At 44.8% G+C, this 18,421-nt stretch overlaps 1 protein-coding gene across 1 annotated transcript in view; it reads right to left on the bottom strand.

Annotated features, from left to right (window-relative positions):
- The window catches only part of LOC142578281 (uncharacterized), a 34,296-nt gene that overhangs the window by 5,112 nt on the left and 10,763 nt on the right, over positions 1-18,421 (bottom strand). Inside the window, exons 5-12 of the mRNA XM_075687682.1 lie at positions 14,411-14,579; positions 13,120-13,313; positions 8,444-8,562; positions 7,085-7,206; positions 5,587-5,737; positions 4,630-4,720; positions 3,736-3,890; positions 1,926-2,036 (exon numbers count right to left, since the gene is read on the bottom strand). Coding sequence (XP_075543797.1) covers positions 1,926-2,036; positions 3,736-3,890; positions 4,630-4,720; positions 5,587-5,737; positions 7,085-7,206; positions 8,444-8,562; positions 13,120-13,313; positions 14,411-14,579 — 1,112 coding nt within the window. The remainder of the gene's footprint in view (positions 1-1,925; positions 2,037-3,735; positions 3,891-4,629; positions 4,721-5,586; positions 5,738-7,084; positions 7,207-8,443; positions 8,563-13,119; positions 13,314-14,410; positions 14,580-18,421) is intronic.

Genomic DNA, 18,421 nt, shown 5'->3' with positions numbered 1-18,421 from the left:
CGAGGACGTACAATGGGTGTTCGATGGTTTTCTCGCACCTACAGGAGTCGCACATCCATACGGTAGGAGTAAGCGTTCTTGAACGCGACTCCCAGCCTCAAGCGGCACATTAAGGTCATTTTGCCGCGGGAAGCTAGGCTAGATGGCAGTTGCAGTCGTAGCAAGGGGTCTAGCTTATGCAACCGGCAATTGAAGGCACTTGAACTCCAGGAAGCTTGTGACTTTTTGTGTGCAAGCAGACGAAGTTTCCTAGCAGCGCCCGTCCATGCCAAAGGTATTGGACGCGTCTGGGTGTCTTCGTGGGCAGACCGTGCAGCCCTGTTAGCAAAGTCATTACCGACGATGCCACGGTGAGCAGGGATCCACTGAAAGATTATGTTGTGCTCTGTTTCCAGAGCATGGTGGTGTATTTTCCTAATATCAGATATCATCTCTTCGTATGTTCTGTGATGTATGGCAGACTTAATACTGTGAAGAGCTGCCTTATAGTCACAAAATCTGACCCATTTCTGGGCCGGCTCTTCGGTGACGTACTTCACAGTGGCATGGAGAGCTGCAATTTCTGCCGCCGTAGATGTAGCCATGTGTGACCCTTTTAACTTTCTGCTAGTAGGTGAGGTCGAACCGCCAGTATATATATATATATATATATATATATATATATATGTGCGGTCATGATACGTCTGGTGAATAGCGGCGTCAGTTGCTTCAGAGACGGCGACGGATGATTGGCCTTCTTTGCAATTCCGGGCATAGCAAGCTTCACTTGAGGCTGTGCCAGAACTCACAGAGGGGATGAAGGCTTCACCGCCGGTGCATAAGATGAAGGTATGTACTGGAACTCCAATCACGCGTGAAAAGGTCGCTTGAGGTCTATCGGCTGGTAGACAAGCTAAGTGAAGGTCAGTGATCCTTAACAGACGGCGAATGCGCGCCATGAGAGAGTCGTCAGCTACGTGTGTCTGGATCATATGGCCTCTCGCGCTGGAAATTGTTGCTGGTGTTGACGTGCACTGAGGCAGCCTCAAACACGTGCGAAGGGCTTGACTTTTTATGCTATCCAGAGCACGAATGTTCGTCTTGCATGTATTGGAAACTACTAGTAGACTGCAACGCAAGAGTCCCAGTCCCTGTACAGCTGCAGCACGGAACGGACTGGTGCACCCCAGGTTTTCCCGCTGGGAACTTTGAAGACCTGAGCAATGACAGATGACTTCTTATTCAGATAGAAGCAGTGGGTGCTCCACGAGAGGTTGAGGTCAATGATAACACCTGGAAATCGAAGCGTCCTAACACAGGATACAGGTTGACCGTTGATTGAAATGGGATACAATGACATATCTTTGCGCGTATAGCCGACCAATGTGCACATTTCGGTAGACACACTGAGGCATTGTTCTTGAAGATAAGACACCATCAGGGTTACCGCTCGCTGCAAGTTTTCGATAGCAGACAATATGGCTCATCGATAGTTGATTCGTGCTGCACGGATGTACGTATCTTTCGTTGTGGTACAACAGTAGCTGGCATAAGAAAAATAAGTACAAATTCGATACTTCGGTGGTTTCTACGTATAAACTATACTGGCTCTCGCGCCGCGATCAGCAGCGGAGGTAGCACTAGTTTCGCCGTTGTTTCGGCTGTCATTTGTCACCGTGTAACCTAGCCAATTGTCAGCAGTAGGCAAGAGCCGAAATTGCCATTACTTCCTAGAAATCCTTCACGCAAACTGGACCTCATCTCAGTTATATCAAAGTAGGGGTAGCATGGGAAATAGCATAACGGCCATCACACGTTTGCAGATATATTTGGCTGAGGTCAGAAGACGAAACCACTTCGTACAATAAGCTATTTTTTAGTGAATACTGTGTATTTTGTTTCTCTCTCTGTCTCTTGCTGACACACTGTCCTGAACAGTGACTCACATCGGTGGTCCTTGAAAGTCACTTGCCGACGAATGGCGTGGCTTCGGCACCTTCAAACTGCTGGTCCTTCTCATTGTTGCAGCAGATGGAGGGACACGCTGCCTGCGGAGGCTGCGAAAACGGAAATAAAGAGAGAAAAAAAATATGGTTTTGCGCACTCTTTGCTTTAAATAGGCGTTTCTTTTCTCTGCTTATTTAAGCCGACTAGCATTCTTGGCATTTCCAGACCAGTTTTTTTTTTCCGGATATGTAGGTATCTAGCTATCCCATCAAATACGTGGGCGTATCCCGAGGGTTATGTCATCTGAAGTGTAGGCCTTTCTCGTTGTAGGTGCCCCTGGATATGGACGGACGTCACGGCGTTGCCGCCAGAAGGCACTGAGTGTCCAGAGGGAAGCGCAAGAGTGGAGCCCGGCTCCAGTAGACGCCTCAAACACTACGGGTTTCCGCTATTCGCACACATAGATAGTCACCCTAGACGACTTCTGCACGATTTCCTTTTTTTTTTTTTGTGCTAGCCTTAATAAAGAGTTGTCATGATCGTAGCTTAGTTAACATTGAACGATAAAAGCGAGAAGTTAGGAAGAGTCCAGCCAAAACTTTGGCACCATAAAGCGCTTTATATGCGGCCTTTGGCTGCACGACAGCGATAACGTTCAGCATACCATCCTGTAGTTGCGCCTATAGGCACAGAGAGTAGCCTGTCGCTATTCTTTGTTTAACGACCTATATGCTTTAGGGCTACCATATTGAATATGTATAGTATTTTGCTCTTGTCGGCGTCACCTGGTGTAGCCTGTCTTTCTGTTGGCTATATTGTACTAACCGATATTCCTCGTGGTTTTTCTTTCATACTCATGCAAGCTATTCAAGTACTTCTGTACTTTCATTAACTAAGCGATATCGGTAGCAAAAGCGCGCGCGAAGAGTAGCCATGGTTTTTATTTCTATGCTTTAACGTAACGCACATACTGTTGCTCGAAAGCACTAATACATTCCATATATTCGAGGAGTTTCCTACAACAAGACCTTTCCAATAGAGATGTTTACTCCTAGTGCTGTTACATATTCTTCTGTTTTATTTGGGTATCCTACAATGCGAAAATTAATCAATTTTATTTATTTATCCAATACTACTAACAAAGCGAAAAGAGGTAGCCGTCGCCAGCGAATGGCGACAACTCCTTTGTTTATTTTTGCATCAATAAACAACATGCGAGTATAATTGCCGACCTGAGCTTTTACCTTTCATGCTTCCTAATCTGGCTTTAATAATTAAACTGTATGTATCGCAATGAACCAATCGCAATCGTTGTTTACTACGCCTCTCTATCTTAGTATGTGTGCGCATACGCAGAGTCGCAGTATTTTCGGTTCACGTGTAATTAAGCTGATGTCTTATATAGTTTAGAAGCGGTGGAAAGCTCGTCTTTTTTTACCCAAAACAAGAATTCTCGGTATCTAAAAGAGTAAACAAGCTGGGAAAAGGAATAAATAGGAGGAAAATAAAGTTCCAAATTCCTTCTGCAAGTTGTGGCATAAACTAGAGGCGCGTGAGCATAACCTCCGAGATCTGAGAGCGCGCCCGCGATCCCAGAAGCCATGATATGGCATAAGCCGGAGTCCTTACATAAGTGACATAGTTGCGGAGGCGAAAACCCGTGATCCGAACTTCTAGGTACAGGAAAAACCAACGCCCCTCGCGGGATACTGGAATGCAATGGCTATAAACCTACGCTTGATGAGCAGAAAAATACCATCCAGCTATTAACAAGCATAACTACTGAAAATGCCCCAGAGGCAACCTCACCTGCCGTAAACCTTCTTAGCTGCTGCTTTCTCAAGGGCGCTGTCGAGGATGTCCGCAATTTTCTTCTTCATGTGATCCAATTCCTTCTGGGCCTCCTTTAGGTCTTCGTCTGAGCATGTCTTTTCTGGATTGCTGATGTGGTTTACCTCGGAGGGCTGCAGCAATGGATCGCAATGCACAGACTGATTTTAGCCTATGCATTTGAGAAACTGACGCTCCCGAGAACAGCATCGGCATATGGAGCACAGCGGACCATTTCGCTCAATTCTGTCACATTTTCGCGTTACCTCTGTGCCAATATATACCTAATTGCAGATAGTATACATAAACAAGGAGGACGATGATACAACTATGTTGATGCAGCAAGAAAACTTACCTTGGTCTTGTTTCGTTGCTTAACAAGCGTTTTCTTTTACTAGGTGCCCACTTTGGTTTTACGAACACATGAGCCCATTGGCACGTCGCAAGCCGGTGGCAGCTGATCTGTTGTTGCGCGGTCACAAAGAACACGCATCACCTCACCGGACACTTAGCACCGGTATTCGTGGCACGCTGTACGGATATTTGTTGCCCGTGGCGTCACTCTAACCAATTTCGTAAGCTCCATGGAATGATTTGCTTTGCTTTCGGGGGCATCATGTTGCACTGCCGACTGCGCTACGTTCGAAAGTTCCAGAAGCCGAAACCACAGTATGCCAATAGATTGTGATGTGTACTCCTTACTCTTAATTTTAGATAATGCATCGTGAAACATGATAAGCGATCGGGCACGAAACACCCTGATGAATTAAAATAACGCATTTGAATTTACATATATTTAGGGAGCCAATTTAACATGGTGGTGTTTGTTTCAGTCGTATTGCACGTGTGAGTCGCCGGCATCTTCCCTCTTACCTCGTCAGACAACAATGATGCGGCAATGCTTTCCTGCGCGCTTGTTGCCGTCTTTTCTTCAGCCGATTCAGCTGATATGGTTGATTCGAGGCTGACGGGCGTATAACACGATGAAGCAGGCACGACGATGAAAAAAAGAAGAAAGATATGGTTGTCAAAACGCTTTTACATAGGTGCTCACGTACGTGGTAGCTTAACGAAACGTGGGCACACCGAATACATTCTCATAAATCACTCATGGCTTCCGTAACTGTAAATTGCATTCCGTATTTTAAGAACGACGCTCACAGCGCTTCCTTCATTTAGTTCTAGGCTGCACGACCCCCTCTACCCTGCTACCATGCACCTGTAAATTGTAGTATCGAGCACCAGGCTGACTCTTAAAGCATTGCATACTTATGCACCTCTTCATTCATACTGAGAAATGACGCACAAGGACGTATATGAGCAGCAAGTCATGCAAAGTGCGTTTAGAAGAAGGACGAAAATGAGAAAAGTGAAATAAACCTACAATGTATGTTTGAAACAGATATTTAGATAGCTTTCTTCGTTTTTTTCAAGTTGGCGATTTGCCACATAGCATATGTAGTAAAAAAATCAACAAAGTGGGCATTGAATAAAAGCCTGCCGCAAAGTTTAAGCGAAATTGTAGTCAGTTGTCCAACGGTTGTACTCCTCTGGCAAATCCTTTTAATTTACGCGCATAGAAATCAGAATCGCATTTTGAGTAGTTTTAAGCAGCAACTAAAGAAACACCGTAGCGTTTTCTTGATATTCTTGTCTCTCGATTACTGCTTATTTAGTACTCCCTAATCCTGCGATGGAACATGTGGTACAAGTTACGTTAATCCGCAGCAATGCTATTTGGTATTTGACCCACTGAGCACAGAACATTCGCTGCTACATCATGAAGACACCTAACGTGTAGCTCAATGCCGCAATAGTCAGAACCCTTACGATGTGTCGCTGTCGCTGTCCAATTCACCCTTATGAACATCCAGTTGCAAGTTCTTGCGAGGCAATGGTAGCGGGCAATCAGCCGAATCTGATGGAGGCGGAGGCACGTGATCGAACAAGCCTCCCTTTATCTCGTCCAGGCCAGGACTTACTGCGCCGCGGCATTAAGAAAAGCCATTAGCGGACTGCATCACTGCGTAAACCAATAGGCTTATGCAGATAGTCATGTGGAGAGGTCTGAAGAAATATCCGTCCGTGTACGTTATTTAATATGATTAGCAACAGCAATGTAAATTATAAGTGCACGCAATACATACTATATGTGAGAGATGCTAAATCTGAAAGGATAAGGATTAGTTAAGAAATGAAGCATCAAAAAGCTAAACAAAAGATGACGACAGTAGAAATGCGCTAGCGCACGAGCCTAATTACACTTATCGACATGAGAAATGAATAAGGCAAGGGGAAAGTACGCATTAACGTTCTACAGTGCATACTATATGATGATGAAATATACTTTTGAGATAGAATTCGTGTGGGTGCTGAGGAGAGACCTGAGTGGAGATAGAACATTCTCGCTTGTTCATAGCATAGAGCATATGAGGCCGTATATTGCGTGATTAGATTACACTTTGGTAAGTTCCCTCTAGAATGAGGTGCATGAAACACTAGCGTCTTGAGTCTACATAATCATTTTCTATATCAGGGGCCAGATTTGCAAAACTTCTCTGCACATTGGCGAGTGATAACTGCTCGACGCCTGACCTGGTTCCATTATTCAACTCACGGGCACGGGGGATTCCTTGCAAGAGGTATCCCGCCTTGTACACGCACGGAAAACTCACGTTACCACACCTAATGCCGATTGATAGTGGCGATTGACTAACCAAAGTGCAATCGCTTTATTTTTATGTCTCTCCTCGATGCCATTCGCAAACCAGTCGATACTAAATAAGCCCTTTCTGTCTTGTTGCTTCTAGTGCGGGTGATTGGCAGAATACGTTGACGCCCATGCAAATTACACTGGCTTCTTCTTTTCACATAAAACGAACGCAGGAGGAAACGATGCATGAATGGAATTCAACTTTGTTAGTTCGCTTATCACATACGCATCAACGAACCTCATCCCACTCCATGACATTTTCTTTCTTTTCCTTAGTCATGAAATTATTAACATATATGTTTAAAATAAGTAACTTTTGTTTTCCATTGTTCAACTTCTACCTTCTTTCGCCTTTTCTGGGCCAGTTCTCGTATTTATAGGGCCCGGATATTACTATCTGGCTACTCAGACGCTGGTTTTGTTCTGTAAAAATAAGGTCAACAAATGTATTCGCACATATTATGCATAGTGCTTGCGGACGACTTCTCTATGATGAAACTGCGCATTTTTTTTTTTTTTTTTGTAATCACGCCGTCGTTCAGGAAGTGCCATTTGCGGCCTTCTCGGAGAGGCGACGAATACTCGCGAATTCAGTGGTCAGGTGTCCCACCGTACCTTCGTCATAATCGGAAGTAACACGCAGTCTGCAGCTTGGAGCCGCTGATGCCCGCACGCCGAGGTCTGGTTCGTAAGCCTTGTTTACGAAGTATTCGCTGAGGTTCTTGGGCCTGGATCGCCTGCGGTGGCAAGAAAAGCGCACACAACGTTGCGTCACGGCCCTACGAACGTTAGGAGCGAGGCTGCGAAACTGCGAAGACTTCGTCGTCGTTGTCTAAGAACAATCTCGTGGCCTCGCTCCTAGCGCGAAAATACACATGCATTGCTCTGCATGCCGAGACGCACATCTTTTATCCGTAACCTCTCGAGCACGGTTTGGCCACCATCTTGCAGTGAGAGCAACCTTGAATTTCTGTAAATCGTGAAAACGGCGCCGCCAACACCACTGGACAAACGAACTGCTAAAAAAAAGTGGGCAAGCCCGTTTGTGCAATGGGGCTGCCCACGCATAATCAACACCTCGTTCAATTTTATGCTTTTGCCGTGGACCTCACCAAGGCGTGAACTGTCGTAAAGGGTGCGCCGGGTGTCAAGCCGTGATGTTTGCGACACATGCTGCAGAGAATTTCTTGGGAGGATCAGTGATGCAAAAAACCTCGGGTCTGCAAGCGTGATCGGAGCAAGGCGATGTTGCGCGACAAATGTAACAGAGCTCAGCAATCACGACGTCGGGTCTGCGCTGTAGTGAGTTGTGTAGGAAGGTTACCATGATATGCAGTAACTTTTGCGAAGCCAACATGACGCAAGTTCATGCGAACCTAAACAGGCCGCATATGTCGACAGCTGGATCTCGCAACAGGAGAAAACAACTTAGAGCTACTGTCTCCCTTTTCTCGCTCGTCTGTTGTGAACCTTCAATTTTGGCAGTGTACCAAAGGCTTTTGAGCTTCTTTTGAACAGTTGAAATTAGCGTACCATTAATACCCCTAGAAACTGCTTTGCTTGACCGGATGCAGTTATCGACGGCTCCCCTGTCTCAGAGCACATAATTCAGCTTGCACTATTATGTAACCTCGCCAGTAAGAAATCTCTAGAAATTGTGAAAAAGCTTTTCGATGGTCATGCTTATCGGCCGCATCAAGTTTGAACGCCCTATTTCTGATCCTCAGGCTCTGCCAATAACACAAAGAGGAACATCTGTCGAACACAATTCCATAGTTCTTTTTTTTTTCATTCGGCGACTTCGTTGTAATGCTTGGAAAACAAAGCTCGATTGTAACGGTACTGCGCTAAGGCACTTAATAGCTGTGCTTCTTTTGGGAAAGCAAATAAGTGCACAACAGAGCCCCACTTCATGTACCTTGCATATCGCGATAGATGATTTTAGCTACCGTATTCTGATGATGTGCTACTTACGTCGTTCGGATGTCTGTTTCCACTGGAGGTGCTGATGGGACATGTATGGGGCTTGTGAACACGTCCTTGTAGGTTTTTTCGCCTAGTGTTCCAAACTTGCCGGCAGAATCCTCAAACATCTGTAAGTCAGAAACACCGACGGCACGCAACGTGACTTAGTCTCGTATAAAAATTATGGTTAAGGTTGTGCTTTGAAATGCTTTTGCCAATTATGCGGGTTTAATGCCCGGGCCTTTGCACGCGTATAGGTTTCATTTTTTCCCGAGACGTCGTACCAGCAATCCTCTTTCGACTGTGAAATTTGGTGCACTTATATGCGCTGCCAATTGCTTTCTGCAAGACAAAGCATTGTACTATACATCAAGCATAGCTTTGTAGCACCGCATTTTTTTTTTCCAAAACATATTTTTCGATCTCCACGAATGGAAACCCCTGCGCTCCTTTGCTAGCTATAAATTTTCGCTTGTTCGAGTGCGATCATGAGGGTGAGACCTAAATAACCCGTATCTTTCGAAAAAAATATTGAAAAAGATACGCATGGTGCAACAAATAGTTATTACTGCTACCATGCTCAACCAAGAGGGAGGGAAAGCAAGGAAAGGAAAGGTAAGAAGGTCAGCGAGTCGAGCGTCCAGTTTGTTACCCTATAGCAAGGAAGAAGTTTAGGCGTGTTGGTGGGATACATACAATCTGGGATACATAGCGCAAGAATGGCACAAGGACGAAGCAGGAACACGGGACGAGCACCATTCCCGTATTCCTGCTTCGTCCTTGTGCCATTCTTACGCTATGTATCCCAGTTTGTTTGTTAGCCTAAACTGAAATAAAGAGGGGAATAAGAAGAGGAAAGAAAAGGGTGAGAGGGACCAATGCACTAACACTACAGCACACTCTGAAAGACTGTAGATAAGTGTACTTCTTACTCATCGCTCAGGTGCGCTTTCACCACCTAGTGTAACTCAAACTCAAACGTGTTTTTCATCATCAGCAGCAGCAGCAGCCTATTTTATGTCCCTTGCAGGACGAAGGCCTCTGCCTGCGATCTCCAATTACTTCTATTCTGCGCCAGTCCATTCCAACTAGCGCTCGCGAATTTCCCAATTTCATCGCCCTATCTAGTCTTCTGACGTCATCGGCTGCGCTTCACTTCTCTTGGCACCCATTCTGTAACCCTAATGGTCCACCGGTTATCTAACCTACGCTATAAATGACCTGCCCAGCTCCATTTTTTTTCTCTTAATGTCAATTAGAATATCCGCTATACCCGTTCGCTCTCTGATCAAAAACGCTCTGTTCCTGTGTCTTAACGTTATGCCCAGCATTCTTCGTTCCATCGCTCTTTGCGCGGTCCTTAAGTTGTTCTCAAGCTTTTTGTCAGTCTCCAAGTTTGTGCCCATATGTCAGCACCGATAAGATGCCCTGATTGCACCCCTTCCTTTCCAATGAAAATGGTAAGCTTCAAGTCAGGAGCTGACAATGTCCGCCGTATGCGTTCCAACCCATTTTTATTCTTTTGTGAATTTACTTCTCATGATCAGGGTTCCCTGTGAGTAATTGACCTAGGTAAACGTACTCCTTCACTGACTCTAGAGGCTGACTGGCGATCCCGACCTCTTGTTACCTTCCCCGGCTAATCATCACTATCTTTGTCTTGTGCATATTAATCTTCAACCCCACTCTTATACCCTCTCTTTTAGGGTCCTCAATCATTTGTTGTAACTCGTCTCCAGTATTGCTGAATAAGACGATGTCACCTGCAAACCAAAGGTTGCTGAGATATTCGCCATTGATCCTCACTCCTAAGCCTTCCAAGTTTAATAGCTTGAATACTTTTTCCAAGCACGCAATGAATAGCATTGGAGAGGTTGTGTCTCCTTGTCTGACCCCTTGTTTTACAAGTATCTTCAAACTTTTTTTGTGGGTAATTAAGGTAGCTGTGGGATCTCTGTAAATATTTTGAAAGATGTTAACGTAAGTAGCCTGCACTCCTTGATTATGTAATGCCTCTATGACTGCTGGTATCTCTACTGAATCAAATACATTTTCGTAATCTGTGAAAGCCATATAGAGAGGCTGATCGTACTCTGTGGATTTCTCGATTACCTGATTAATGAGATGGATGTCGTCCACTGTAGACTATTCCTTCCTGAAGACAAGCTGTTCTCTTGATTGGTTGAAGTCCAGTGTTGCCCTTATTCTATTGGAAATTATATTGGCGAATATTTTATACAATACTGGGGGTGAGCTAATGGGCCTCTAATTTTTCAATTCTTTGACGCCTCACTTCTTGGGGATTAGTATAATGCTTGCATTCTTTCAGTTCTCTTGGACCCTTGAAGTTGATAGACACTGTGTATAGAGAGCCGCCAGTTTTTCAAGCATTATGTATCCTACGGCTTTGATTATATCGACTGTTATTCCATCTTCTCCTGCCGCTTTCCCCGTTTCATGTCTTGCAAGGCCCTTCTAACCTCATCGCTAGTAATAGAAAGAGTCTCCGCAACCTGTTCATTACACGTTCGAATAGAGGATTCGTGGCTGCTCTGGGTACTGCACAGTTCAGTGCACTGATTTCATGCTGCGTCCATTTTTTACGGTTTCCTCAGTTTTTCTCACGTTATAATTTCGAATATTCTTTATTTTCTCCTTGTTGATCAGTTTTGACAGTTCCGCGAATCCTATCTTATCTCTTCAGTTAAATACTTTCATTTTTTGTCGTTTCTTTATTATTAGATCCTTTGTTACTTGGGAGAGTTTACCTACTGGTTGCCTTGGTTCCTCACCTCCCACTTCAATCGCTGCTTCTTAAGCCAGCCTAGTTACGGTTTGATTCATTAACTCTATATCATCTTCATCTCTATGTTATAAGGCTGAATTTTTGTTAGTTAGTAGTAGCGTGAATTGGTCTGCTTTTACTCTTACTGCGTCTAGGTTGGCCTGTTTCTTCCCGACTAATTTTACTCGTTCTCTCTTCAAATTGAGGTGAATCCTAGGCCTCGCCAACCTATGATCACTGCAATTTACTCTCCCTAACACTTCAGCATCCTTCACTATGCTGGGATCGGCAGAAGGTATGAAAGCTATTTCATTTCTTGTTTCACCATTAGGCTCTTTTCCAGGTACACTTTCTGACGTGTTTCTCATCAAGCCACAACCTCATGGAACGTCCACCTTCCAGAAGCGCTGTTGTTCAAAGAAGATAGGAGCGTTAACGGCACAGCAGTCGAGATAAGCAAGTAGCGTGTCGAGTATTGGTGAGGGGAAGGGGAAGCAGGGAAGAGCTGGGGACGGGATCGTCACAGGAATTTCTCCTTTACGAAGTTAAGCAGAAATAGGTTAAGTGCTAGATCACGGTATGGTAGCACGGAAGTAGCTCACACAGGCTGTGGCTATTTGTCACCCCCCTCCCCTAATTCAAAAGCAATATCATCAGATACCATTATCACTATTATTATCTTCTTCTTTCCTTCTGGCTCTCTCATATTTACTTTTAATGCTAAGCATTAGTTGCCTCATTCTGGGCACTTTGCGGTTGGTAGGTATACGTAGGTAGGTTGGTAGGTTCCTTTCTCCCCTCGCTTTCATAAAAAGAAAATTATGTATGACCGATGGTGGAATCAAGCCTCTCACATCGAGCACAGCAGCCCGTTTCCCTAACCACAGGGCCTCGAGCACTTCCTTTTTTTTATTGGAGCATTGAACAGCATAAGCACAGCAATATATACATTAATGCGTACCAGTCTCTCGGAACTGACTTTGCACGATATTTTGTACGCTGTTGTCTAACATATACCTATTTCGTCCCAAAGGCAACCAGCTCTTTGAAACACTCGGAGCGTGAGTCATATGCCGCTTTCTTATTTTCTTTCCCTGTGACTGCTCGCGCCTTGAGTTGCCCTGTTAGACTGCACGATCATCGGGACCGGCTTACTTCCCCCTGTACTTTCCTCGTAATAGTTTACGCTACGTGGAATCTTTGCGACACTGTACCAACTTGATGACCGTCCATCATGTTTTAAGATTTCTTCGCTGGAGTACAAATGCAATCGTCGTTATAACATACACGTACCACATTACGTAGTCACAGAAACGTACGATTGTATAACACGTTGTTGCTGATGAAGCCACGATGCGTGTTTCCCTAGCTAACGCTCGTCCAGTGCCCACGAAGAACCCGTTAGCGTCATGTCGAACGCTCTCGTCGAACGGCCGACGCAGAAATGCCCTTGCTGCCGTACGATCGTCTTCGATGCGGCCATCGTCGTGTTGCTGCCGTCACACACACGTACGCTCGCGACTCCACACGTACAACTGCTAAATTTAGGCAAGCACGTAGGTTCACCTGGCAAGTGTTTGCGGAACCCCAAACTACCCTGTATATACAAATACCAGCAAAATACTTCGCATGGCATCGATTCCCACAGTGCGTCGGATACGCAATTTTTTTTTTACTTTTTTTGTCTGATTGTTTATTTAAGACAGAATATAGCCTTCACGACCATCATTTATGGAACATGCGTCTTTTCTTAATTTTTTTAAAGATGCTCGGTGTGATGGAACCGCACCAATAGCGGCACGGCGGTCTCGGGTTCACAGTCGTACGCTCACAACACGCACCGGTTCGCCACCGACACCACGACAACCACCACAAACAAGAAAACTGTCCCGCCGCTCACCTTGCGCCTATTCTGCCGGCCGTAAGAGCGAACAGAGCCAGAGTCGCTGAACGGACTGCGGTGCACTTTCGGACGGCAGCACTTGCAGTAGAGCACCAGGAACAGCAAGACGAGGAGGAAGATGGCCGTCAGAACGCCGGCCACAATCCACGCGAGCCGCGAGACGGACTCTGCTTTCGTTGGCTTGATGTAAGCTGGAACGCAATCAGGCACGCACGTGGATGCATCACACATGGTGGTTTGTATACAACGAGAGAACGCGTGTCACTACTTAATACAATCAAGACTAGTGCAAACCAAATATGGAACAAGAAAATAAATTGGAACAAAAAAATCCCTGCGCTAGTAAAGACACAGTTTCAGCACGGAAATTTCAGTGGTTTTATTGGTCTTGCTCTGTGTTATTGCACAAGCTAAAGAGAGTGGCTCCTTGTTGAATAGGTGGGCGATTATTAGAGACAGCATTGCAAGACCTTCGAGCCCAGATTATAAATATGCTGTTCTTACGAAAATATTTTGCTGAGATAGCAATTGTAAGGACACCCCGGGCGAACTTTCGCCACTACCATGACATTATGTATAGTTATATGTGTGTATAAATAGGCTATAACTTTATTTATGCTGAATATGCAAGACAGATGCTATGCTATTCAACCGCCAAAGGTGCTCAAATCAGGTATATGCTCTTGACTGAAGTAGTCTTCACAATTTTATGAGCATTGCATCCCGCTAGCAAAACTCATGAAACATTCCATTCGCAGGACAGGAGTTTTATCTTAAATCTTCCGACTATTAAAATAACAATTGGAGCTCCCATATTGAAAATTATGTAATTTCACTTGCGCAGCTCTTTACTGACAGCGCTGTGGCACCTGTGTGATGTCATTGCAGGCCCTACGTACAAGGCGTGTTGAAGCTTTTAAGTGTGCCAGAAATTTTGGCGCACCCGCGAGCTATGAGAACACCGTCCGAAGAGTTCGAGCGCAGCGCAACATCTTGCCGTCGTTGTACGTGTTTCGCCCTCCAGGTGAAACTGCCAATTTCTTTAACTCTGCCATGTATGTATGAGAAGCTAGAGGCGCAGGGAGAGGAGGAGGATAATTTGCGAAGACGGATTTTTTTTTCTTCTCTTCAGGAAGCCGACTAGCCGTTCAAGATTGCCTTTGTATATGCTACATTAATTAATACTCGTTCGCTGTAAAACGAACAACTAACTGACAGAAAATGAAACGCGCTTGCTAAGCGTACTCGCTGGCGCCGAGTATAAAGCGAAATGCCGCGCCGCACTCACGCTCAGCCTTGACGACGACGGGGTAGCCGAGCAGCCGCGAAATGTCTGTCTCATTGACCCCGGACATGGCCTCCACAGCGGCTTCCGCAGGCACAGGCTTGCCCTCTTGTGACAGTGTGTACACGAGGGACATGAGCTGGTCCTTATAGTCCACCGAGAGGTTGACCACCTGTGAAATGGCGAAACGGCGAGACAAAATCTCTGTTCTATTCAGCACGGCCCTTACACAAGAAAGATGAGGAGGGAGACACCAGCACTGCTGCTGAACGATATATATATATATATATATATATATATATATATATATATATATATATATATATATATATATATATATATATATATATATATATACACACACACATTAGGACACGGCAGCAAAACCTCCCAGTCATATTTACGAACACGTTTTCAGCGGTACTTCGGCAGGAGTAATAAACGCCAACTGCACAGAAATGTTATTTTGCTAAATTTGTTATAGATATAGATAGAATGTATTGACAGGAAAGACAGAGATGTCGACCTGAGCTACTGCGCTCTAGTCTGCTACTCTGCACTGGGGAAGAGGTATAAATGAATAGTATGCACTACTCACGCTCGTAATTGTATAGTTTTCTTGTTAGCAGCCTTTATACAGCCCTTATAAAGGGACAATCTGGATGAACGAAATCCTAGTACGACAACTTGTGTTGCCGCTTTCTTCTACACCCGTTTTCTCTTCAGCTCTGTTCCTAAAGTCATTCAGACTAACGCAACCTCAAGCCTCATGACGGCCAAACTCTATGACCAACGTCTGCAATGAGCACATAGAATCAAGGAACTGGAGCAGATCGCTAACTGTTGTAGCTGAAGATCCGTAAATAGTTAGTGAAACAAAAAACAGAAAAACGTCAATGTTAATTGATCCTGCTCGTAGCAAGAATAATCCACTGTGAATAAAGGCAAACTTCTTCCTGTGTGTTTTCTTCGTCTTTTTGAGCTGGTGCTTTCATCATAGTGGCTGTATAAGCACCAATATGAGGGGTATATTTATTTATTATCTGCCAAGCACAAGCGTGCTGTATTACGTACAATGTGAAAAATAAAACGAGAATATTTGTTCTGTGCGTATATCTTTGCCACTGAACGAGTGAGTAATGTAAGAAAGCCAAAACTATGCCTTATGCGATAGTTTTTGATGAGCACTTCCCACAAGCCACGTATACAGATTGGCGCCGCTAGATGTAATGACGTCAACGGGGAAAGGTAATTGAAGGTTCCAACTGAAAGTTCGCACCGATGAAAACTAATCAGAAGGAAACGACTTAAAATCATACTATATGCGCTGTTTCGCAAGTGTTTGAACACATTTCTTCTGCTGACCTACAGCAGTAGTTGTGGTAGTATCCGGTCATGCTATAATAGTAAAGATATCCCTTTTATGCCATGAAAAGTCCACCTTCGTGTTATATTGATGCACATAAGGCATTCCCTTCCTGCAGAAATTCTTGTCATCATAGATCCAAAATCAAAAAATGGGCCGACAGATGAAGTAGCACAGTGCGGCACAAATGTTGCACAAATAGGAATAAAGGGCACCAGAATGCCTAGTTAGCGTTTCGATAGGAGGATCGATCTTTGTCAAATGTGATGTTGTCTTCCTCGACGGGTTAGATTTAACGGGCTTGTAGGGTGACGTCACGTGCAAGCGTTGTCGGCGGCGGCTGGCTGTAAAGAACGAGACATTTAAAAAAAAGTTAAAGCTCTCATTTGGCGTTTCTAGGTGTCGTTGCGAGAACGACGGAGTTAGAAGGAGAGGGGAAGAGAGTGAAGGAGGGAAGAGGCGGCAGGAGAAAAAAAAGCGAGAAAGAAAGAGAGAGAGAGAAAGTGGGGGCGGAGGTTAGTTGCGGGAGAAAGAGGATGGGAAGCCTTCAGAGAACTGGACAGAAACCGTAGGCGTCGCAGGCGGCGTGCGTTTGTATTTTAGAAAAATTAGTGCGGGAGCAAGTAGCGCGGGTGCAACTATCGCGGAAGCAACCCAAGGAACTTGAGTTGAATAAATGACCTGAGTGGGCCAGTAGCGACACGCTAAGAAATTTTGAATTTATTAAGGTGGCTACATGGAGGCTGTGGGAAAGGACGGGGTGTGGTGGGAAGGTGTATGGGAGTGGGTTGGTCTTTAAAGGGACGTTAAGCTCAGTATAGATAGGCGTAGGCGTCGTCGCGGCGGTACGCAGAAGATGCATGACCCTGTAGTCTGGAGGCGCCGGAAATAGATATACTGACCTTTGGGACGTGTCGGTGTGTGTGTGTGTGTTTTTTTAAACGAAACAAATGTGCAAGAAAAGTAAAAGAAGGAAAGGTAAACGCTACATGAAGCAGGAGGGGGCAAGTCTGCATGGTGAAAAAAGGCTTATTTGGTTGATATATGCGTACAAGCGTGGAAAGAAAATCTCAAATTTAGTGGCAGGAGAGGGGCAGGGAAGGAGCTGGAAAATGAAGAATAGGTGAGCTTAAGAATAGAGCTTAGCTGGTGGCATAACGTGTTTTTGTGCCTGTGTTGATGATATAAAAAAGTTTCTCATTGACATTTTTTGTCTAATTATAATATTTGAGGAGTTGATCAGCTAATTAAGTCTAATCATGTGATTAGACGGATTGCAAAACATAATCTGATTATCTCCATGTGACGGTAAACAACATTACCTTGGTTCTGTCCAGCTACGTGGCGTTTGCATTTTTTTTTTTTTGTGGCTCAAGTTAGGTGGGACACCTGGTATAGATCCTTGCTCCATTTAATATTTTGTATGAGTTTGTTGTAGTCTCAACAACGTATTGTTTGCTACCAGTGGCATAGTCTAGACAGTAGATTATATATTGCTTGACGTGCAGGTGAAACCCGAAGTTACCTTGTGGAGGTATTGTGACGCGCTGGTTTTACTCTAGTAGGAGATTGTACATGACATGCTTGCATATAGAGCACCTGGGACGGCCACAGGGACAGGTTCTTGTCGTCGTGTTTGTCCTTAATTTGAAATTTACAAGAATGTTCTTGAAGTTAATCTTGCGTCTGTAGGCTATTGGGCGGGTCAGGGAAGATATTAAGTTTCTGGTTGCTGATGATCGAGAATGGAGTAGTAGTTATTGAAGATGTTGTTCAGGATTGAGAGTGCGTTGGAGAATTTAGCAGTAAGAAGAGATGTTGCTGACCTTGCTGATCTTGCGATCTCAGGGCAGGGTTCGAGGCCCTCGATCGGCCTACTCAAGTTTGGTTGCATCGGTGTAGGTTTTCTGAAGGCCAGTGTTCCGGTGGTTCGTGTTTTAATGGGTTTCTTTAAGGTGATATAGTCTGTCAACGTAATCTCAGTTATCAACGCAAATGCGAAGTAGTCGTGTGGCTAGACCTTTTGCCTTTTCTTTTCTTCTTCTCTTTTTGTGTTAATTTTTTCTAACTGCCACCGACACGTCCCAAATATCAGCATATCTTTTTCAGCGCCTCCACAACATAAGATCATGCCACTTTTATATACCACCTCGACGATGCCTGTGCCGATCAACTAAGGTTACAGCCCTTTAAAGACCAACCCATTCCCATGCATCGCGCCTGCTTCCCACCCCCCACCCCCTTTCTTTCCCACAGCCTCCATGTTGCCACCTTAATACCTTCAAAATTTCCACGCGCGCTGCTACTGGACCACACAGGTCATTCCTTCAACTCATGTACCTTTGCTTGCTCCTGCGCTGGTTACTCCCGCGCTCATTTTTCCGAAGTCACAAACACATGCTGCGTACGGCACCTACGATTTCTGTCCAGTTCTCTGAAGGCTTCCCGTCCTCTATGTCCCGCAACAAACCCCTCTCTCTCTCTCTCTCTCTCTCTCTCTCTCTCTCTCCCTCTCTCTCTCTCTCTCTCTTTTTTTTTTCTTTTTTTTTTTATCCTGCCGCCTCTACCCTTCTCCACTCTCTTCCCCTCGTCTTCAAACCCTGTCCTTCCCACAACTACGCCTAAAAACGCCAAATGAGAGCGCTAAA

This window comes from Dermacentor variabilis, chromosome 4, assembly GCF_050947875.1.
Source record: "Dermacentor variabilis isolate Ectoservices chromosome 4, ASM5094787v1, whole genome shotgun sequence".
NCBI lineage: Eukaryota > Metazoa > Arthropoda > Arachnida > Ixodida > Ixodidae > Dermacentor > Dermacentor variabilis.
The sequence above is the reverse complement of the archived record's forward strand: the minus strand, read 5'-3'. Positions and strand labels throughout refer to the sequence as shown.